At 47.0% G+C, this 23,225-nt stretch overlaps 6 protein-coding genes across 6 annotated transcripts; 3 read left to right on the forward strand and 3 right to left on the reverse strand.

Annotated features, from left to right (window-relative positions):
* On the reverse strand, nt 2,399–3,184 carry LOC110432755. Its single transcript, XM_021453561.1, has 3 exons — nt 2,940–3,184; nt 2,576–2,851; nt 2,399–2,485 (listed from the first exon to the last, which is right to left on the reverse strand). The coding sequence occupies exons 1-3, from the start codon at nt 3,138–3,140 to the stop codon at nt 2,399–2,401; spliced, it is 564 nt and encodes a 187-aa protein (XP_021309236.1). The 5' UTR covers nt 3,141–3,184.
* Nucleotides 4,260–5,861, forward strand: LOC8058963 (quinone-oxidoreductase QR1, chloroplastic). Its single transcript, XM_002460438.2, has 4 exons — nt 4,260–4,369; nt 4,478–4,619; nt 4,790–4,878; nt 4,991–5,861. Exons 1-4 carry the CDS (start codon nt 4,298–4,300, stop codon nt 5,711–5,713), a joined length of 1,026 nt encoding a protein of 341 aa, XP_002460483.1. The 5' UTR covers nt 4,260–4,297; the 3' UTR covers nt 5,714–5,861.
* LOC8058964 lies at nt 7,432–8,670 on the forward strand. Its single transcript, XM_002460439.2, has one exon. It carries the CDS (start codon nt 7,432–7,434, stop codon nt 8,644–8,646), a length of 1,215 nt encoding a protein of 404 aa, XP_002460484.1. The 3' UTR covers nt 8,647–8,670.
* On the reverse strand, nt 9,739–14,570 carry LOC8058965. The gene is made up of 2 exons (XM_002462574.2): nt 14,532–14,570; nt 9,739–11,052 (listed from the first exon to the last, which is right to left on the reverse strand). Exons 1-2 carry the CDS (start codon nt 14,568–14,570, stop codon nt 9,949–9,951), a joined length of 1,143 nt encoding a protein of 380 aa, XP_002462619.2. The 3' UTR covers nt 9,739–9,948.
* Nucleotides 14,504–16,769, forward strand: LOC8054772 (chloroplast envelope quinone oxidoreductase homolog). The gene is made up of 4 exons (XM_021452395.1): nt 14,504–14,723; nt 14,820–14,961; nt 15,584–15,672; nt 15,763–16,769. The coding sequence occupies exons 1-4, from the start codon at nt 14,652–14,654 to the stop codon at nt 16,483–16,485; spliced, it is 1,026 nt and encodes a 341-aa protein (XP_021308070.1). The 5' UTR covers nt 14,504–14,651; the 3' UTR covers nt 16,486–16,769.
* LOC8058966 (UDP-glucuronate 4-epimerase 6) lies at nt 21,121–23,152 on the reverse strand. The gene has a single exon (XM_002462575.2). It carries the CDS (start codon nt 22,976–22,978, stop codon nt 21,494–21,496), a length of 1,485 nt encoding a protein of 494 aa, XP_002462620.1. The 5' UTR covers nt 22,979–23,152; the 3' UTR covers nt 21,121–21,493.

Consider the following 23,225-nt stretch of genomic DNA (forward strand, 5'->3'; position numbering starts at 1 on the left):
GCTTCTATAGAAGTTGAAGAGGAACAAGGACAAGGAGAAGGCGAGGGTTATGGGGTTGATGACCAAGAAGAGATTGGCATGTCACAGCTGGGTGATGCTCCACAAGGTACGCAGGGTGCCTCTACCTCTGGACGTCCACAAAGGACGACCCGACCTGTCGAGAGGTACACTCCCGGTTCCCATGCGCTGCCAAGGGAAAGGCGTGGTGGTCGGCGTCCACGTTAGGGTAAAAACTTAAACCTTTCATCCTACATGTTCCTTCGTTGTCCCATATATGTGTGTTCCTAAGGTGCCCCCTACATCTTGTTCACAGGTCACAATATGGATGAGCGGCTTCTTTTGTCTTCAACGACTTTGTGGATGGCTCGACAATGTCAAATGAACTATGTGCAAACTCTATGTGTTAACGCCAATTAACAATGTGTAATTAACTAGTGTATGGACTATGTGTGAACGACTATGTTATGTATGACCTACTCTAATATCCAATCAAGTATGGACTATGATTGAACTTGTGCGCTCATGTATGGAATATGTGTCGATTATTTATTTACGTATGTGCGTATATAATTTGTATTACTATATGACTATGGATTTGTATTACTTTGTGACTATGGATTTGTATTACTTTGTGAATTGCTAAAATCTTTGGCGAAAATAAAAAAAATGCTAAGCCAAGACCTCGGCGTTTTTTCAATTCACGCCGAGGTAAGGGCCAACCTGAATCCTCTCTGAGTTCGCTGTGGTCGACACGCCGAGGTAGCCAACCTCGGCGTGGAGCCCCATCACGCCGAGCTTGAGACCTCGGCGTTTTTTAAATTGACGCCGAGGTAGGGGCAAAACCTGGTCCTCTCTGGGTGCGCGATGCTCGGGACGCCGAGGTAGCCAACCTCGGCGCGCTGGGACTTAACGCCGACCGTGCTGATTTTTTTTAACTTCGCTTTCCTTTCATTTTTTACGAACATATGGAAATCATCACTACTGTTTAGTAAATTTTAATTGTACTTAAGTATTTACAAGTTACAATATATACAGATAATTAGGTTTTATTTTTTAATTTGTTTGGAGACCAAACTATTAAATTTTTCTTTATAAATTAACTTATTTAATAACTTCAAATTGGACTCGTTTCCCCTCAACAAATAAAGGCTTCGGCTATAAAAATCCTACCTAATGGGGAAGGAGTTGGCGAAGTCACAAGGACATGTACCACTAATGGGAGAAGCAATCCATGGCGTCGCACAGAAGTCCTCAACATACATAGACATGTACCACTAGTTCGGACTAGCACATAAAGAATCCATTACATCCTCAAATATTATGGACCTCTAACCAGAAACGTAGCCAGGTAGCAAATCGTCGTCGTCGGACTCACAAGCCTCCACCACCACTCCTTTTGCCTTTTCCACCTTTTGCCTGTAGTAAGCAGCCTCAATTTCATCCACGGCTTGTGTTAACCATTCATCGTCCTCCTCCTGATCTACCACCAAAATCTTTTGGCTATAGTAAGCAGCCTCCGCCTCATCTACGGCTTGTGTATACCATTCCTCCTCCTCATCCTCCTCCACCTGCAACACAAAGTCCGTAGCGCGGCTGGTTTCGCCTACATTGTGCACATATACATTATGCTCTTGTTGAGCCATCTTAGAAGCATCATGCTCAAGCACAAGTTCGGCGAGAGCGTCCAATCTTGAGTTGTCCTCCTCATCCATGTTGTCGTCTGCCTCTTTGACTTCATCCTCCTTCATCTTGTCCATAGCTATCTTCTCCAAATATCTTGAACGAGCCACATCAGCGGCCCAATCTCCGGTGCATCCAATCTCTTTAACAGTGAAGTAGCAATTGTTAGAAAATCAAAAGACATGAAACAGACATTAAAATTATTATTACTTACTAGCACACAATCTTTTCTCTAAACCCTTCATTTCGTCATACTCTTGAAGTACAGCTCTCCAAGAGTTCTCCTCTTCTTTTTGCTTGATACCTTCTAGCCTCCATTTCTCCCACATTACTTTTGCAGGGCTGTTGTGACGGCCCTCTCTTGCTTCACGACGTGCGTCTTCTTTGTAGTACTTCACATAGTTGTCCAACAGTTGGTTCCCGCATCGAAGCTTAATGCCTAGTGCTTTCTTTTGCTCGCAGGTTTGGTAGAAGTCTCTTTTCCCATGCCAATACTCCCAGTCACATTTCCTAGTGCTCTAATGTTGAATAAGATATGATAATTAGTAAGAACACATATTGTTGTTCTAGCACTATCGAAAAAAAACAGGAGCTCACCACATCGTAGTCTACCATATGACCACAAAAATATCCGACTCCTAGTTCGGAAGGAACTAAGCCGTAGCTAGCCTCAACACCACACTTGCATTTAACCGGAGGCGCTGCGGTAATAATCCTGTCATTCTTTTTCTTCTTTTCCTCCGGCCAAATGAGACTTCGGACCATATAGCCACTCTCTAAAACGACACTTTTCCATAGAATAATCCTGCCACAATTGAAAATCAATGGACTTCGAGCAAACTATATAAATTACATGTAAGAAACCAAAAGTGGTATACTAGGAAAAGTGACTTACTGGATGCTTGTTGGGACACACAAACTCAAGACCTCGCGTCTGCTCTACCATAGCTTTGTCACCACAAAAGCACTTAGGAGGGTCATCAAGGCGTCTTGCCGTAGCTACTTCCTTCTCCTCAGAAGTCATTGGTGGGGGGTTTGGTGGTGGCGGCACCCAACGTTTGAAGCGATCACGTGGAAACTTCCCGTGGCAAATACCCGCAAAAAGCAAGAACCGTGGGTCAAACTTGTCGGGGCCGTCGATCCACTGGAAGAAGAAGCACTTCTCATGGTCCTAGAAAACCAAACAAATAAATCATGCAAAGCGTTGGTGCAACCATAACCTACATTTTGAAAATTCAAACACAAATTCATAAACTTACATTGAATTGGCCACATGTGTAGAAACACCGTGCAGCGGTGTCAGGATGCCTAGATTGCATCACTTCTGCCGGCTTTTGACAATCACAATTTGGAACCGGGAGGTCCGGAGGTACCGGGGCATCCACACAAGAGGCGTCCGCATATAGCTCCCTCGGTCGACCGCGTTTTTTCCAATACTCTACTCGATACAGGTTCATCATCTACATAAACAAGTGTTACTATAACTAATGCCACATCTAATAGCACCAAGACATACAACACTAAGAGAGGACATGAACCGTACTTATTAAAAAGTTAACAAAGTGGCCCAATGCACTAAAGAGTAGCAAAACCCTAAAGAGTAGCAAACCCTAAACCATAATCCCCAACATACAACACTAAATGAGGACATGAATCGTACATACTATACCATAGTAAACACGCATTTGAGTCAAATACTCATTGGATAAAAGACATTTCACAAATGACATGAACCAAACCATTAATGACATATTCCATAAAAAACCACCACTAAAAACAAGATCCCAATGGATAAAATGGAAGAGGGGAAGGAGTAGTACCTTAGGAAATCGTTATAAGCCTCGATCCGACACCTCTATGCTTGGTTTTATGATTTAGGGTTCGTGGGAAGAGAGAGGAAGAGAAAAAAGGGGATGGGCACAAAGGCAGAATGAAGAGAGGAAGAAGGGGCCTTGGCTCGGGCTGGTTACCCAGAGCTCGGCGTCGAGTCGTGTGACGCCGAGCTATGAGGCTAGGCGATAAAGTGCAAAACGCCGAGGTATGTGGGCCGCCGTGCGAATTGGGCCTCTCCGTGTCCAACCGCCGACCTCGGCGCTAGGTCATTTAACGCCGAGGTATGAGGCTCGGCGCTACGTCACTTCACGCCGTGCTCCGGCCACGTGTTCTCGACGACAATGGTCGTCGATGACGTGGCACCACCTCGGCGTTGCGTCATACGACGCCGAGCCACATACCACGGCGTACTGTATGAGAACGCCGAAAAACGGTCTATTTTTAGAAATTGTTTCACGAGAGGTCTAATTGTAAAAATTATTTTAAAAAAGAGCTAAATTGCAAAAAAAACTAACCCAGGAGGAATTAATGAACGTGGGTCGAAGCCCACTTTTGCACAACGAGCGTACCGCCATGCGGTGCACATCGGGGCCACGTCCTCCCGCCGCGCCGGTCAAACAGGGCTGCTGCCGGCCCGTCGCGGCTTATAAAGAGCCGAAACCTTTCTGTATTCTTCAGTCCGGTGCCACCTCTTTCTTCATTTCCCTCCTCCTCCTCCTCCTCCTCCTCCTCCTCCTCCTCCTCCTCCTCCTCCTCCTCCTCCTCCTCAGTTCCTGGAACGGCCATGGCTGCGCCTTCCGGTACCATGCGCGCCGTGCAGTACGACAGATACGGCGGAGGAGCACAAGGGCTCAAGGTACACTAGTATATACTACTATACATTTTGATCGACGCTCATGATCTGGTGTGTGTGGATCCACTCCATTAATTGATCGATGATGCACGCTGTTCCGCTGAATTTCAGCAAGTGGAGGTGCCGATCCCGTCGCCGAAGAAAGGCGAGGTGCTCATCAGGATGGAGGCCACCAGCATCAACGTCGTCGACTGCAGGTTTAAGAACGGCATCGCGCGGCCCTTCATGCCCTGGAAGTTCCCGTTTATCTCTGGTAATAACATGGAAGAGCTACGCTGCTGGCCTCTTCTCCCCCTCCCTCCTGTTTCATCGATGCATGGCATGGCCACTTCATTTTTGACGTACTCAGTGCACAGGAGGACGGGAAAGGTTGCACTTGCACAGACGAGTAATCACCCACACCATGTTTGCTTTCCGGAGCAGGTTTCGATCTAGCAGGCGAAGTCGTGGCGTTGGGCGCTGCAGTGAGCGGCTTCAAGCCAGGGGACAAGGTTATTGCCATCAACTTCCCGGTAAGATTGTGAGATCGTCGTACTCCGATCCGGTTTCGTTCCAAGTGTTTTGAGTCGCCAGTTGATCGAGTTCTACTCCTAAGTACTAACGCACAATCGACGGCAATGGCAGAACGGCGGAGGGCTCGCTGAGTACGCGGTCGTGTCGGCGTCTCGCACAGTCGCAAGGCCGCCCGAGGTGTCGGCCGTCGATGGCGTCTGCGTACCGATGGCCGCAGTCACCGCGCTCCTGGCACTGCGGAGAGCCGGGGTCAGCGTCAGCCTGGACACTACTACTACTACTACTACGAGACCCAAGAACGTGCTGGTCACCGCGGCCTCCGGCGCCGTCGGCCACTTCGCCGTGCAGCTGGCAAGGATGGGCGGCCACAGCGTCACGGCCACCTGCGGCGCGCGCAACCTCGGCCTGGTCCGGAGCCTCGGCGCCGACGAGGCGCTGGACTACAAGACCCCCGACGGCGCCAAGCTGCGGAGCCCCTCCGGCAGGGAGTACGACGCGGTGGTGCACTGCGCCACGGGGTTCCCCTGGTCGGTGTTCAGGCCCGTGCTCGCCGCCAAGGGCACGGTCGTGGACATCACGCCCGGGTTCGTGTCCGGCGTCACCGCGATCCTCCAGATGCTCACCTTCTCCAAGAAGAGGCTGGTGCCGCTCTTGGCGGCGTCCAAGAAGGAGGACATGGAGCTGCTGCTGGGCATGCTGGAGCAGGGGAGGCTCAAGCCGGTCATCGATTCACGGCATCCGCTGGGCAGTGCTCACGAAGGCTGGGCCAAGAGCATGAGCGGCCACGCCACCGGCAAGGTCGTCGTAGAAATCGGAGCCGCGCAGCCAGAATAGTGCGGCAATGTATGGATTCGTCCTTGTTTTATGGGACGAGGATTATCACATTCTATAGGAGTATTTATTTGCGAGGGATTAATATTGATCTGTACTTGTTTTCTGTTCCATTCTAAGTTTAATTGTGAAGTTGTAGTAGTTTTGTGTCTCATTCTATGTTAAGTCAAAGAGAGATTCATCCATGCTAGTCATAGTACTCTCAACATTCTCAAGCTCACATAACTCTTCGCTAAGAGCAACTCCAACCCACCTCCTAAACAAGTCCCTATTCTAAATCTAGGGACTTGATTTAAAAAAATCAACTCCAACCCACCTCCTACTTGGGCTCCCATTTTCCATGCCCTCTTAAATTATAGTTTCAACCCCTCACATCTAGAACCCCTATCCTACTTGTTTAGGAGGTGGGTTGGAGTTGGTTCTTAATTTGAGCTTCTATTTTTTTATCATAACATGTAAATAAAAATTTAAATGTTTAATTTAAGGACGCGCCTTCGTTTTGGGAACCTAAAGCGGCCACCCCAAGACCTCCCTCCTCTGTCTTATCTTGGTACTCTACCATTTCATAAACTTGTACGGAGTACAATATCTTTAGGTAGTTGAAAGTTAAAAGCGACGCACATTACATTCCGCACTAAGGTTTTGTTTAGTTTGCGAAATTTTTTTACTTTGTCTATTGTAATATTTTTGTTTGTATTTTATAATTATTGTATAGTTTGCTTGTAGTTTGCTAGATGAATCTTTTGAGCCTAGTCTATACTTACTTAATAATAAAGAGGCAAAATTTCAGTCCACCTTAGATTTCCATCCAACTTATAATCATAAATTGACTCAATTTTAGCCAATTCACTTGAGATTGGAGTAAAATTGGCAATGCCGCAGCGGGTCCTCCTCGGTTCGGGCTGTCTTTCTGCGTTGGGTGGGCCGGGTCGCCTTGTGTTTAGTGGCGAAGTGGCGGGGCATACATACATAGACTAATAGCTAGAAATACTTTAGATACATCATATATTATTCAGAGCTTAACTAATGGTTATTTTGTCTTTTGAAAAAAAACAAGTGTATATAGGTCTATTATCATGGCTCACAATCGTAGTATCTTCTTGTGCTCAATAATTTGTCTTCTATTATAACTAACTAACCACAAGTGTTTTTTCAGTCCAAATACAAGGCATGTTTGTCTACTCTTTTTAGATCCAAATACAAGGGGCTCATCAATTCTTTTACATTTATATTCTATCATTTTATACTTAGATTCTTATTTAGAGTACTTAGAGAAGAAGGATCTATTTAGATTAGGTATGATTCTTATGGAAGAAAGTGTCTACATTGAGGGACGGTTGTCTCCATACGATAAGGTCAAAGCCACCACCGCTAAATATAGACATTAAAACAGACAAAAGTTAGAAATCGATAATGATCCTGTTGCAACGCACAGACACTTTTACTAGTTAGTATATAATTCGATAATAATTAATAAATAAAAACGAAAGTGCTACTTACCAAAAACTTTTCATCTTGTCAATTAACCGTCCGCTCTTAATCACACTTTTACAAACTCCTCCTTCCACCTCTCTTATGCGTCCCCTTGGATCAACATCCTGCGGTCCAGTTTGCACAGTTTACACGGAAGATAAGTTTGCACTAGATCGGTTACGTATAAAAAAACTATTTCTTCCTCAGAATACCAACTCTATCTTGTGCACCGCCGGTGGCAGACCAAGATGGGACGCCGGAGCAACAAGAGGAAGTTGGAGAAGGCGTGCGGTGCCGGTGATTCGGTCCCCTGTCACATCGCCCGTATCAGCAGCTACGATACGGTGTCTCCGTCGATTTACCTGGTGGTAGGTCATCAGATCTCTCACCCTGCCTACTCCGTGTACAAGGTGAACCCCTTCGCTGACGGCGGCGGCGGCGGCGGCGACTCTGCGAAGCGCATCCGGCGCCTAAAGAGCACTGCCAGACTCTACGCCAAGCACTGCATGGCTTTCGTCCCCTTGCGGTCAAAGCACGGCCCATGGATCGTGGGCGTCGGCGGCGACATTGCAGAAGATTACGGCCCGGAGACCATCGTCTTCGATACCAAGACGCAACAGGTGATCACGGGACCGAAGCTTCTGTCAACCAAGTTGTGTCCGGTCCTACTAACCGTCGGCAGCAAGATCTACGCGCTGTCGCGAAGCCCCAACGTAAATGGGGAGATTGATTTCGTGCCCTGGTTCGAAGTGCTCGATCTCTCCCAAGCTCAAGTGGTGGACGGCCGCCGTCTAGTGAACTGCGAGTGGAAGGAAATGCCGCGGCCCCCCTTCTTCCCCTGGGAGCTAACCCCAAGGCAGTACATGTTCCCGCCGGAGATCACCGTCGAGTCCTATGTGGCAGTAGGCTCCTGCATCCTGGTATCGGTTACTGGGAGGCAGACTGCAGCTGCAGGCACGCACATGTTTGACACCGAGACGGAGCAATGGGTGAAGCTGGATGACAAGGGCTTGCCATTCATCAGAGGCGCCATACCGCATGGACCACTACTCTTCCTTGGATTATCGCCCCGAAGCAAAGAATTCACCGCTAGCAAAGAAATCACCGCTTACAAGATCAAAACAGTAGCAACAGGGTGCCCATCCTTGTCCATTGATGAGTTCCCGATGGCAACCGACTGCGAGGTTGAGGAAGAGCTTGTTAGCTCCAGCAAGTTTGTGTCCCTTGGTGACCACAGTTTCTGTTCGTTTGACTGTCGCAGCATCAGCCGGACGCCAGGCCCCCAACATATGGGAGAGCTTGTCAGCATGAGAGCATACACGATCGAAAATCCCCTGTCACTTGATCGACTGAAGCATGGTTATACACTACTGGTTTCCAACCATTGGAAACAGGTCTACAGTGTCCGCGATACCTTCAGGGGACTGCCTTGTCCATGTTTGGAAGGTGTCATATACTTATGAGTAAAGCCCTTTTGGCACATTTTGTTTCTGGTTTCACCTAATTGCTTATCTATCTCATTTAATTGCATCCTTGATGTGTCTTCCAATCTATCATAAGTTGATTAGTATAGCGCATAATATTCTGAATTTCATCACGATCTCTCGTACTGTCTGTGTTGATTTAATTACAGTCATGATCTCAACAGCTGTGATGTTGCCTTTCATGCTATCGACTTATGAAGTGCCACAGTACAGGATTCTTTGTCCAGGGTAAAAGTAGCTGGTGAAGTGCTGCTGCTGGTGATCGAATAATCTGCACAGCATCTGTAGATAGACCTTAATACTTAAAGACAATTATCACTAGCTTAATTTAGTTTCATAAGCTGGCCTCATTGGGGGCATATATTTAGTTCAAAAGATTCGTCTCGCAAATTACACGCAAACTGTGTAATTAATTATTTTTTTATCTATATTTAATACTTTATGCATGTGCCATAAGATTTGATGTGACGGAGAATCTTGAAAAATTTTGCAAAAATTTTAGGAACTAAACAGCCCAAACTTAATTTCACAAAGAAGCCAAATTAGCTTGCTCGATCACGTGCTGCCAGAAAATTTATAGAACTAGGCACCTCACATTGATATATAGATTCGAGTGGAGAGAGGGAGATTTGACTACATTGTGTAACGCCGTGCACAATAGATGCAGAAACCAGATACGTTTACAAAAAGTATCTATTGTGTAACGCCTTGCAACAATTGCAGAAACCAAATACGTTTACAAAAAGTTGACTTGTTAGCATTGCATAAAGCTGTTATTTTGCAGACATTAACTAACTTATTGGCCTTCCAAAAAAATTCTAAGATGTTCTCAGTAGTTGATTTTATATAGCTACTGAAGTGCAAACATAAAACACCAACATCAAACATGCCTATACTCTCCATTGTACTTTTCCAATCCTATTCTCAAAACTCTTAATCCATGGTTCATTCAAGCTGAAATGTAATTTAAACCTATAACTGAACAAGGCATTTGTAAGTCAATCAAAATCTCAAATGTCAAATGTGGCTTCCCAAAGCTCTCATCAGAGATTGACAGCGGATACCTGTTCATTGGTTTGAATCATAAATGAGCAACATATGACAGTGTATGATGGTTGCCATTTTAACTGTACAACAATGAACACTTACTCACATGTTACACTGCAACTGAGGAACACAATATAAAGGTGCAGAACAAATAGAGCTTCCAATTGAGAAGCAGCAGCAACCTAAGTCCTAAAGCACCAAAAAGATGTCGGAAGAATGAAAGGGTCTGTTGCTTTACAAGGTTAACGCAGCAACAACCGGTAAAGGATAAGCCAAATGACAGGATCGATCATGTAGTTTGTAAATCTGCCTCTGCTGCTTAACTATGACAACCGAATTTGTCCTAGCATCATCTCCCTCCACCTGAGAGTAAGTGCGATGAACAATGCGCGCTTTCTCCAGCTTGCCCTCTGGACCAGGATCAACAGACCGAACGTCAAAAGAAGAGAATCTGCCCATCCCCATGGCACACCAAAAATGTCCCGGAACAATGCCCTTCGATTCCACCAGCAACTCAGTAATGGACAGCTCCGTCTTCCCTGCGACCTCCATGGAGAACACAGCAGCGGCACCGTCCCTTGCTTTGGAGCATGCAACAAAGCGGTGGTCACCGAGGGGCACAGCGTGGCCAATGAAAGGCAGGTTCTTGCTGTCCACCATCTCCCACTTCTTGGTGTCCACATCGAAAGCACAGGTACCCTTGTCTTGCTGCACAGAGAGCACAATGTGGGAGCCGACCATGGCATAAGAAGCAACACGAATCTCTGGCGGGTTGCGGTACTCCAGCGGATTGAGGCGGCACGGAAAGACGGGCGGCGGCGGCATCTCACGCCATCCGGTGGCACCACCGACGTAAGGCAGATTCAGGTCAAAGACGAAGAACCAGGGCATGAACTCCGCCTCCCCAACGACGGCGGGGCAGCGAGAGAGCGCGTACAACTCGCTGCCGTGCGGGATAAGGACGGGGTCCATCATAGGGCGGAGGAGACGGGGCCCGAGAACCTCCGTGAAAGTTTTGGGGTCGTAGATGGAGGTTCTATCAAAGCCAAGACCCACGATCCGGGGGCCGTCCCGCGACCCAACTGCGGCGAAGGACATGCCGCGCTTGCCGTAGAGCAGGGGGTGGGGGGCGGCGCCGGCGGCGACCTCGAGGACGGAGTGCGTGGGATCCTCGACTCCGTGCTCCACCACCAGGTACAGCGGCTGCTCCGTGGAGGACTCGCCAGGAGGCCCGGAAGAAGCCGCCTTCTTCTTCTTCTTCTTCTTCTTCTTCTTCTTCTTCTTCTTCCTCTTCTTCTTCTTCTTCCTCTTCTTCTTCTTCTTCTTCTTCTTCTTCTTCTACGCAACTAAGCCGAGCTCTCGCCGCCGCCGCCGCGCCGCCCTTGTTTTTCCTCCGCCTCTTGCTGCCTGTTATCGGCCTCGGCATCTCCTTGGTGGAAATCAAATCTGGACCAAGTCCGTTTCTTTGAGACATGGGACGGGAATTCGGGGAACAAGAACAAACACGGAAGACGGCGGCGTCTCTACCTCGCTCGCTGCTTCGCTTCCTTTTCCTAAATCCTTTTCTTCTTCTTTTTGGGCCGTGTTTAGTTCGTTTTAGAGAAAATTTTCGTGGCACTGTAACACTTTCGTTTATTTTTGGTAATTATTATCTAACTATGGACTAACTAGATTTAAAAGATTCATCTTATAAATTTAGACCAAACTATATAATTATCTTTTATTTTTATCTATATTTAATACGCCATGCACGTGTCTAAAAATTCGTGTGACAAAAAATTTAAAAAATTTTGAATTTTGGTGTGAAAGTAAACAAGGCCCATTGATCGGTCCTAGCATTCTTTCCACGAGATGAAAACGACATGGGCCTAGCCTATACTTATTGAAACAACAATAACTGGCTGAGGCCCATACCCCATATACATCGAATGGGCTCGGTAAAGCCCTTCGTCGGAACGGAAACCACTCCTACGGCCGTTCCATACACCAAGGATTTTTTTTTTTGTTTTTCAAATACCTTTGTTTTTTCATTCTAGTTTTTCAAATCTTATCTTTATCCTTAATGCCGCCAGTTGAAACGGCAAGACTATAAACTAGGTAATCAAGCCACATGAGTTTCATAGGGATGAAACTCCTCTTTTATCTGATAAAACTCATTCATTTAATGACCCTACCAAGTCAGCAATTTGACTTATATGACACGCTATTTAATGTGCATAACACTCTCATGAAACATGCATTGAGACTGGCCTTAAAACCTCCAAGTGACGATTAACTCAGCAACCACTACTAAAATGGTAAAGTTCTCCTAATATTTTTAATTAGTAATAAAATACTATCACTAATTATAGCACTAGAGAATCCTCCCTATGGTAGGGAAAGTTTATACTAAATTTAAGTGTTAAAACACTAGAAAAAGCTCACATCGCTAGGAGAAGTTGAAAATTTTGATTATACAGTAGGATTTAAATGCCGTCATCATCGGTTGTTTACCCACCCCTTGTTACCACCGTGATACTCCCTCCGTATAGGATTTAAAAATCGTTTTCGATAAGTTTTGGGTCAAACATTAGAAATGTAAATGATCAATAACTTTTAAATTATTGAGTTTGCAAATGTGAATTATACGAATAGATTTATCTAGAAAAATACTTTTATAAAAGTATACATATACCATTTTCTCCTAAATATTTTTATAAAAATAAGAGGTCAAAGTTATGCTTTGGAGACTGTGTCATTGTCTGTATGCAACTTAAGGTAAGTCTCAATGCATAGTTTCATGGCACAGTTACCAAGACTATAAACTAGGTAACCGAGCTAAATGAGTTCCATGGGGATGAAACTCTTCTCTCATCTGATGAAACTCCTTCATTTAATGACCCTGCCAAGTCAGCAATTTTACTTATGTGACACTATATTTAATGTGCATGACACTCATATGAAACATGCATTGAGATTGGTAACGTTTGGTGTATAGGTGGTAGGCGTGTGTGTAGTTTGATTTTAAGATATTTTATGAGCACAAGGAGATTCACTGTGGAGTGTGGACCTGTAGAGATAGACTTTAGGGTACTCACAATACAAGACTCTATCACAGAGTCCAAGACATTTAATTATATATTATTTATGGTATTTTGCTAATGTGGCAGCATATTTTTTGAAAAAAGAGGTAGAAAAAATAAGACTCTAAATCTTATTTAGACTCCAAGTCCATATTGTTTGAGGTAATAAATAACTTTAGACTGTATGATAGAGTCTGCATTGTGAGTGCCCTTAGTCAGCGTTTAAGTCGCAGATGAAGGGGATTCCTCGAGCCAAAGAAAGACATTTTACGACGATTCACTAGTGGTTGTTTAATACATTTAAGGTAGACCCTAAGCGACAACCAATGAGAATCATGGAGGTTAAGCGCCTACATGGAGGTTCCACTCGCACAATCATGGAACCGTGAGTGTGGTGTAGGTAAGGACGTTTCGTTGGAGGTGTTAAAATTTAATATATAATGTAATATTTTTTATTTTATTTATTAATTAGTGTTTAATAATAGACTAATTAGACTTAAAAGATTCGTATCGTTGATTACTCTCTGGTTATATTTTTAGTTTCGTAAATAGTCTATATTTAATACTTCATACATATGTGCAAATATTTGATGTGATGGATGATAAAAAAACATTCCCAACCAAACACGACCTAACACGCCTAAGGATCAACAACTTTATTGTGCGAGTGACGGTTCCACAATTAGTAAGCTTGATGTGCTTAGGCTAGTCTCAATAGGAGTTTCATTTGCATTAAATAGGTTGCCACATAGGCTGTTTTGATGACATGGCAGTGTATTTAAGAAGAGAGAGAAGAAATGGGTTTCATCTAGATGAAACTTTCTTGGCACGATTACCAACTCTCTATGAGTCTTGGAATTAAATGCCTATGAAACTATGAAATGAAACTCTCCATTGAGAGTGGGTGTTTCATCCAAGTTTCATTTTATTTCATATGACATGGCAGTCTTGGAAACAACGCCATAAAACTCTCCACTGAGAGTCTGAGACTCAATGCATAGTTTCATGACACAGTTACCAAGACTATAAACTAGGTAACCGAGCCATATGAGTTTCATGGGGATGAAACTACTCTCTCATCTGATGAAACTCCTTCATTTAATGACTCTGCCAAGTCAGCATTTTTGCTTATGTGGCACCTCTTTTAATGTGCATGACACTCCCATGAAACATGTATTGAGTCTGGCTTTATGGATGTTGGCGCGCTGATAGGGCCAACAAACAAAAACTTTTGCAAGTCTATGTATAGCATTGTGGTAAATCCAAAAATATTTTAGACAAAAAGGAAAGTATGTGATCTATAAAATGTTTTACAAAAGGGTCATGGAATAGAATTGTCTGTGAAATATTTGATAATAGTTTTATTAAAAAAAGAACTGACTAGAGAAAATAAATGAGAGGTTGATTTGATGTCGGTAAAAATTGCACATCCACGGGGTAAGAGTGGGAAAATAAATGAGAGAGAGATTTTTTTGAGTCAAGAAATTGGTTAGCAATAGCTATAAAAAGATAAACTGAGAATCCTGCTAGTTTTTTCAATTTTAATTTAAAAGTATCATCTCTTTTATAGTGATGTTTTTATAAGTTATATTTTTTCTACCAGTGAACAGTATTTTTACTTCATAATAAATCAGCGAATATATTTTTAGTCATGAATAGCGAATATAATTGTCTGAAACTAACAGCCATGCACACCTGATATTTGAAGTACAAGCAGCCGGCTCATTTCTGTCCACAACACCGCCTGAGGCTGACCAACCATATCAGCATCAGCGTACCAGCCGCCGGAGCCATCTCAGATCTCTCTCTCTCTCTCTCTCTCTCTCTCTCTCTCTCTCTCTCTCGACGCGCATAGTTGCAGTCAAGCACCAAGCCATGGCTGCTCCCAAGAAGACGATGAGAGCTCTGCAGTACGACAAGTATGGTGGAGGAGCTGAAGGCCTAAAGGTACACTACACTAGCACCACCCAACCACCTGCTGCTCCTGTCGTTCATGGCCAAGATCGAAGAGCTTTTCTTGATGCTCTTGCTGCCTGATTTCAGCATGTGGATGTGCCGGTCCCATCCCCGAACAAGGGGGAGGTGCTGCTCAAGCTGGAGGCGGCCAGCATCAACCCCATCGACTGGAAAATTCAGAAGGGCATGGTCCGCCCCTTCCTGCCCAGGAAGTTCCCCTTCATACCAGGTACTGGTACTTTACACATGTCTCAACGGCACATTATGTAGCCTCAGTAGCCACATCACATGAAAGTGCAAAGAACCTACAGGTTAAAGTTTTTTTTTTTTTGCTGTGCAGAAATAGCAACTGAACACTGGCTAAAACAATCTTAGATCAATTCAGTGCTCTGTTGTAATTGTAACCCCATTGCTATTGGGCTATTGCTCAAGATTCCAAAAACACCTGGCGCCGTGGTTCGCCGACGCTAGTTGGTGACCGATGCCAATGCTGAAAAGAAAATGTGATGTGACGACATGGGAAGGGCATTGTCTCACCCGGTTTTCCAACCAATCCACCCTTTCAGTCTTCAGTTCCAACTCATTACCTTAGCTTTTGCTTCAGCACGAAAAGATAGCTTTTTTTTCTTTATTTGGCCCTTTATGAAACCCATATCATCATGGATATTATAAACAGCACTAGAACGTGTTTATCATGCATACCAATCATGGACTATCTTCAAGACTTCTAATACTTTTGCCCCTACCCCTACCAATTTTATGATCGATACAGTTTCTACTGCAGTTCCGCACCTTACCATGTAATAATGTAATAATGCGAGAACTCGATCTTGTTGCCGTGGCAAAAACAGTTGGAGACATGTCCGGCGAAGTCGTGGAGGTAGGCAGCGGTGTGACCAACTTCAAACAAGGTGACAAGGTCATCTCCATCAGCTTCCCGGTAACATTCTCGCTTCCAATTCCATTTACTCCATTGCAGCCATATACGCCATCGAGCAGTACGTAACAAACTTACCATCTCTGGTGGAAGACTGGAGGCGGGCTAGCTGAGTACGCGGTGGCGCCGGCGTCGCTGACAGTGGCACGGCCGCCGGAGGTGTCCGCGGCGGAAGGCGCCTCTCTGCCCACGGCGGCGTCCACCGCGCTGCAGCAGCTCAAGGCCGCGGGTGTCCGCAGCTTCAACGGCGGCTCCGGCTCCGGCGCCGACAGTAACGTCCCCAAGAACGTGCTGGTCACCGCGGCCTCCGGCGGCGTCGGCCACTACGCCGTGCAGCTGGCCAAGCTGGCGGGGCTCCACGTCACGGCCACCTGCGGCGCGCGCAACCTGGGCTTCGTCGCGGGGCTGGGCGCCGACGAGGTGCTGGACTACAAGACCCCCGAGGGCGCCACGCTGCGGAGCCCGTCCGGCACCAGGTACGACGCGGTGGCGCACTGCGCGACGGGCGCCCCGTGGTCGGTGTTCGCGCCGGTTCTGGCCGACAGGGCCACGGTCGTCGACGTCACCCCCGGGATCGCCGCCGCGGCCAAGTCGTTCCTGCAGAAGGTGACCTTCGCCAAGAAGAGGCTGGTGCCGCTGGTCCTGATCCCCAAGAAGGAGGAGATGGAGTGGCTGGTGGACATGACGAGGCAGGGGAAGCTCAAGACGGTGATCGACTCCAGGTACCCGTTGAGCAGAGCGCAGGAGGCGTGGGCGAAGAGCATCGAAGGGCACGCCACCGGCAAGATCGTTGTGGAAATGGGCGGTGCAGAGTGAACCGGCGTGCCTGCATGATGAGACACATTGTGGTGATAAAGAAGGAATAAACTGTGGTCAGGAAGGACCATGCCTGTACGAGCACATGGATTCGTTCTCCGTTCGACCATCGCGACAGCTATTCATAGGCCTTGTTTAGTTCCCAAAATTTTTAGGGTTATTGTGTATTGTAGCATCTTTATTTTTATTTGACAAACATTGTTCAATTATGGAGTAACTATGTTCAAAAAATTCATCTTTGTATAGTTAGTTTTCTACATTGTGTCAGTAGGGCGATTGGTTCCTCTGCAAGTTTCACTAATGGTTTACGAGTAAGGATAGGGATGATGCTCTAAATGAGTATGTATTTGGAGCACCATCTCCATCCTTATCTACGAGGATATCAACTCAATAGCTTTTTTTTTTGGTCCGAGCCAATATGGCCTGAACAAGCATATATACAGTGTGGAGCGTTTAAGAGGCCTGACTTTGCACACCTTAACAAACGACATGCACGTCATCTTCCCATTGTGGTCCACAGGTGTTTGTAAGGCTGTTCTGAAGACAGTGGCTGCATATTCGCTTCACTTATGGTAATGGCTATTTGGGAGGAACAGCTTTAGCTGTACCGAACATAACGATTTTACCACATTCATGTCCTTTCCAGCTTGATCCCTTGAAGCACAATGCGTTACGTATCTTTCTTATACTCCAAAAAGAATCAAGAGGAATCTCAGAGCTCAGGTGAAGAAAGTTCATAGGGTTCGAATGCTTGCACCTTAAGAAAAAAAAAAGTAAAAATAAAAACTGACACACTGATACATGGAATCAGACGACTCTCCAGATGGGCCGGCTTCCTGGTGCCCAATTCAGGGTTCCTTCTCGGGTCAAGCTGGGCCTCGGTGTCCACTACTGGCAGGCCGAGCCAGGAGACGTGCGTGACTGCTCAGTTCATCTGATCTCTCCACGGGATTCTCAAAAAAAATCTGATCTCTCCACGGTGGCCGCCGGCACGGCCTCGATAACTGACGGCGATGGTGACCAGCGTGCTCGCAGTAGTCTACCGGCGGCGACCTTGCCGCTAGACGCCTAGACCTGACCAGCCTCTGTTCCTCGACAAACAGTCATCAGCGTTCAGTTCAGGTACCAAATATTCTTCTTTCCTTTTTTTTTTGCTCCCCTATTTTTTTTAATCCACTCTCAAAAGAAAAACTAAGCCATCCAGCTTGTTAGAGAAAGAGAGAAATCGTCTGTTTGTCATTCGATGTTGAAATTCGAAGTCTGACATAGTTTTTTTTTATGGTCAGTCTGACATAGTTTTGACTTAACCATTGTGCCTCTAAGAAAGGGGGTTTCAATTTCTAAAACCATGGAAAGTGAGAGCTGAACCCGTTGCCCAGCGACGCAAAACTTATTGGCGCAAAAACCAAATGAGAGGCAATATAAAAAGAAAAGGAGTACGTTGACATGCTGCATAAAGTACTCCTTTTTCGCAAATACAAAAGGAGTAATTGCATGGAGGAGTAATAGAAAAGGAGTAAGCACCAAATGCTTCCAAGTTCCAACCACTGCCACTTGTGCAAATACAAAATCTTATTTCTTTGACGTTTCGAGTCACAGTCCATATGCTCGGTCTTATTTCTTTGACATTTCGGATATAAAGTTATAGATAAACCGTTAGGCTTGCAATTCTGCCTATGCAATTGCATGGAGGCGACCTGTCGTTGATATTAGAGACCTCGGATAATTCAGCATCATCTGTCTGCTTGATTCCTCGACCAGGTGAGCTCACATCGTCAGATTTAAGTCGTTGCCAACATTCTTTGCTTTGGTTAGTGGGTCTGGCAGTCAGCAACATCTCGCCATCCCCAACTGAATTCCTGCTGCTGGATGTGTAGACACGCCGGGCTCTCGCAGGCCCGCACAACGCCGGCCGGGACGAGTAGCGCGTAATGGAGGCCAGCCAGAATGATAGGAACAGCCATGTTTACGGTGACCACCAAGCCATGCAGTTGGATCAGTATACACTAAACATTATACAACTACCTAGAGCATGACTGCATGAGAGAGGGCGTGACTGAGTGAGAGACTCACTTTTTCGCAAGTGGTGAAGAACTCGCAGACCATATCAAGATTAGGTCAAAGTTTCTGGTCTAGCGCCATTCCTAGGCAAGCCACAGGTTGCTGGGGACCAAACTTCTCTCTACTAGCACTAATACTATACTCTGTAGCACTTGCTTCAAGGCATCATACGAGTTCTCTCTACTGCAACTGTGCAAAAACTGATATTTCTTAACCATGTGATTATTATAGTAGTGGCTGTGAAAAATGGCAGAGCTTAACTGCCTTTAGCAACTCCAGATAATCTAATGGCCTGAAGTGTGCAGCAACAGCAAGAAAGGCGAGCCAAGCTAGGATCTTGACCATTGTACACTGCACAACGCACCACACCGTTTCCAAGATCCAGAGCAAGTATTATAATACAGTCAGCTGCTGGCTGTAAGATTTCTTTACAGCCTTCTTGCAGCCCACTCATATAATGGTTAGCTCATCACTATTAGTACATGGCCCACTTGTCTGTATCACATATTTTCTTGGTTTTTGTGTCTGAGCCGGTACAGCCCGCTTTTACTCTCTCTCCTCTTCTCTCTCCTCCACCTCAGCATTTAGCTGGCTTACAGCCTGCTATAATACTTGCTCTAACCTCAGATCCAATGTGCCTTTCTGCCCACAAAACATTTTGTTATGCTGAACAAGATCTTCAGGCTGTTGTGCTGACAGACCTCGTATATTACCACACAGCATTTTTTTTTGTGTGTGTGCATATTTGTTGCTTTCTCCATAATTTATCAGATTCTCTTTGGTCCTACGAGCCCTGTTCGATTCAATGTTTTGTTTGGGGCTGCAGCGTGCCACTAGATTGCAAGAACCATCTAGATACCGACAACGAATTTATTTCCCCTGGAATATCATTGGTCCATGGTTTTGGTTCCATGATGTGCACTGAAAATGCCGCGTTTTTTTTCCCAAAAGAAAAATGTGGTCTGAAAATGCCAATCAGAATTGTCTGAAATCACCAATCCAATATATGAACTAAATCAGGACTCGTGGACAAATATATTGACAGGGCCAGATTTTTGCCTGCAGCAGAAGCAATTTTGACAGGGTACAGACGTATAATACGAAGTGATATGTTTCTTTCTCCTTTTGGCCCTGTAGCACAAGCCTCTAGTACTCTATGTAGACAATACTGATTCACTGGAATCTGACGGATGTCTTAAGGCAGGAGTGGACAAACCGTCCTGGATGCATGATGGATGGATGGATCAGAAGGGTGCCAGCATGGACAGACAGATATGTTGGCAGCGGGGAATAAATTGGCTTACAAGGGATCCAATGTTTTTAGATCACTACTATTATCTAGTCTACTACACTGCAGAAATGCACAAATGCACGCTTTTGCTGTGTCACAATCAGCTCTCCACTATCATCATCATGTATGATTTCCACTCACCATCAGGAAAAAAAGAGGAGAAAACGATTGCCATTTCAGAGTATCAGCAAACTCTGATAGAAGAAGAGAAGGTAATGTGCATCGTTGCTGAACCTTGCGCTGCAAATGCACATGCTATCATGTACGTATTGATGCAACAGTAGCCTCGTGACACGGTGCCGACATTCCATTTGGCGCCTAAAATACTAGCATCCCAACTGGCAGACACTTCTGCCTCGCTACTAAGGCCTTGTTTAGTTCCAAAAAATTTTGCAAAATCGACATTGTAGCACTTTCGTTTGTATTTGATAAATATTGTCCAATCATGAATTAATTAGACTCAAAAGATTCGTCTCGTTAATTTCGACCAAACTGTGTAATTAGTTTTTATTTTTGTTTATATTTAATACTCCATGCATGCGTCTAAAGATTCGATGTGACGGGGAATCTGAAAAATTTTGTAAAATTTTTTGGGAACTAAACGAAGCAGCGGCGGCCTGAACTGATTCTGAAACGACCGGGCACAGCGGCTTGTACCTAGCTAGGCCTTGTTTACTTGCAAAAAATTTTTGCAAAATGTGAATAGTTCGTTTGTATTTGACAAATATTGTTCAATCATAGGCTAACTAGGCTCAAAAAATTCGTCTCGCAAATTACATACAAATTGTGTAATTAGTTATCTTTTTTTACCTATATTTAATGATTCATGCATGTGCCGTAAAATTCGATGTGACGAGAAATTTGAAATATTTTATAAAATATTTGGGGAAGTAAACAAGGCCCTATACGTTCATGCCGCCCCAATAAAGATGCTAAAAGGATTGGACCATGCTCTGAACCCTTCACCAACCAGCTTCATTACTTCACACAGGCAAGCGCTGCTCCAAGCACAGCCACATGAACACACGCTGCGTTGTGATTTTGTGAGTGCACAAGTAGTAAGGGTCCCCCTGTCGACGAACCGGACCAAAATGTAGCAGCAGGGCCCGAATATGTGCAAGTTTGTTTGGATATCGGCTTTGGATGGGAAGGGTTCCGAATCCAGAAATGCAGCGTACAGGTAGAGCTGAAAGTTTCGTAGCTTGTGGTGCATGATTTTGCTTTTCCGTCCACCCATTCTTAGCATAGAATCTTGACGTACATGGTTTCAGATCACGAGATGGTGAACAAGAACAAAACAAGTGACATTGTGCAAGAGAACAATTTTGATTGATAGGGAGCCAGTGACTTCATCTTTCATCTGTCCTGGCTCCTCTGTTTGATCTTATCATCATCATCTATACCTCTCCCAATCTCTCTTTTTATCTACCAATATGAATGCAACAGTTATTTGCATCATTATTCCTACTAACCACTATCAGCATAAGGAGGATTAGAAGGAGGACGAGGAGGGCGCAAGTAGCAAGGGCTTGAACAATACATGGTTACAGACAAAAGCCTCCGAGAACTAGCTAGAGAATACACACTTGGTGACTGACTGTGCTTGGCGGCGGTGGTGCTCTGTTTCTGTGTGCTGTACTGTGCCTGATCGATCACTCACGAGGACGCCGACATGGCCGCCGCGGCCTTCTTCTTCTTCGCCGGCTTGTCGGCGGCGGCGCTGCTGCGGGCGCCCTTGGCGATCTTGGTGTCGAGCTTGTAGTAGTTGACGAACCAGTCGACGAAGTGCCGGAGGCCGGCCTCGAGGGAGGTTGTGGGGCGGTAGCCGAAGTCGTGGGCGGCGTGGCTGACGTTGGCGTGGGTGAAGGGCACGTCGCCGTTGCTGGGCATGGTGACGATGCGCTTGTTGGCCTTCTTGCCGAGCAGCTTCTCGAGGATGGCGACCATCCGGGTGACGGGCACGGGGGATGTGTTGCCGAGGTTGTAGACGCGGAGCGGCGCGGGCCCGCTCTTCTTGCCGGACCTGGAGCCGGTGCTCTTGCCGGCGGTGTCGAGCGCGCCGAGGCAGCCCTTGACGACGTCGTCAATGTAGGTGAAGTCGCGGCGCGCGTCGGAGCCGTCGGCGGCGCGGAACAGCGTGATGGGCTCGCCGGCGACGATGCTGCGGGCAAAGAAGAAGTAGGCCATGTCGGGGCGGCCCCAGGGACCGTAGACGGTGAAGAAGCGGAGGCCGGTGATGGAGAGCCCGTAGATGTGGTTGTAGGTGTGCGCGATGGCCTCGCCGGCCTTCTTGGTGGCCGCGTACAGCGACGCCGGGCGGTCGGTGCGGTGGTCCTCGGAGAAGGGCGCGTCGGTGTTGAGCCCGTACACCGAGGAGGAGGAGGCCCAGACGATGGCCGGCTGCGGGTCGGCGTGCTTGGCCGCCACCTCGAAGACGCTGACGAGCCCGGCCACGTTGGACGCCACGTACGTCTGCGGCGCCTCCATCGCGTACCGCACCCCGGCTTGCGCGGCCAGGTGCAGCACGTGCGTGAACGCCGCGACGTCGAAGAGCTTCTCCAGCAGCAGGCCGTCGTTGATGTCGGCGTCGAGCACGACGACGCCACGGCTGGCCAGGAGCGCCTGGCGGGCGCGCTTCAGCGACGGGTCGTAGTAGGAGTTGAAGTTGTCGAGGCCGAGCACGCCGTCGCCGCGGGCCTTGAGCGCGAGCGAGCAGTGCGTGCCCACGAAGCCCGCGGCGCCCGTGACCAGCACGGAGATGCCCCCGTCCCGGCTCGGCCTGGCGCTCCGCCGTACCTCCTTCTCCCACGCGGCGCCGCCGTACGACGCCGACGCCGAGGACGACATGAGCAGGCTGCGGTGCGAGGCGGAGGTGGAGTGCGCTCCGCCGCCTGCTGAGTCGTCGCCGGCGCCGGCGGAGAGGTGGAAGGACCGCGAGAGGAGGGACGGGTAGTGCAGCGTGAAGAGGAAGACGAGCGCGAGCGTGGCGAGCACGGTGGCGCGGAAGAGCAGGTGCGACGACGCGGACACGAGCTTGGCGCTGGTCGCCCGGCGCAGCAGCAGCGCGCCCCCGCTGGCGTACCGCTCCAGCTTCATCCCCTTGCCGGCCGCGTCCACCGCGGTGATCCCCGACAACGGCATTGTGGCTGTGCTCTGATCTTCTTCCTCGTCGCGTTCCGGGCCTCGAGGGGAGCTCTAGAGCTGGACAGGTAGCTAGACAGACAGACAGCTAGGCAGGCTCGAAGCAAGCAGGCCAGCTGAGGAGGGAGTGAGAGAGCAAGCGTGGGGATATAAAGGGGGAGAGTGAAACGAAGGGTAGAGGGTGAGGTGGGCGCACGCGGCGGGTGGTTTTTTGGTTTCGGTTGGAGGCCACTCGGGGGTGGCTCGA

Source organism: Sorghum bicolor, chromosome 2, assembly GCF_000003195.3.
Source record: "Sorghum bicolor cultivar BTx623 chromosome 2, Sorghum_bicolor_NCBIv3, whole genome shotgun sequence".
Taxonomy (NCBI): Eukaryota; Viridiplantae; Streptophyta; class Magnoliopsida; order Poales; family Poaceae; genus Sorghum; species Sorghum bicolor.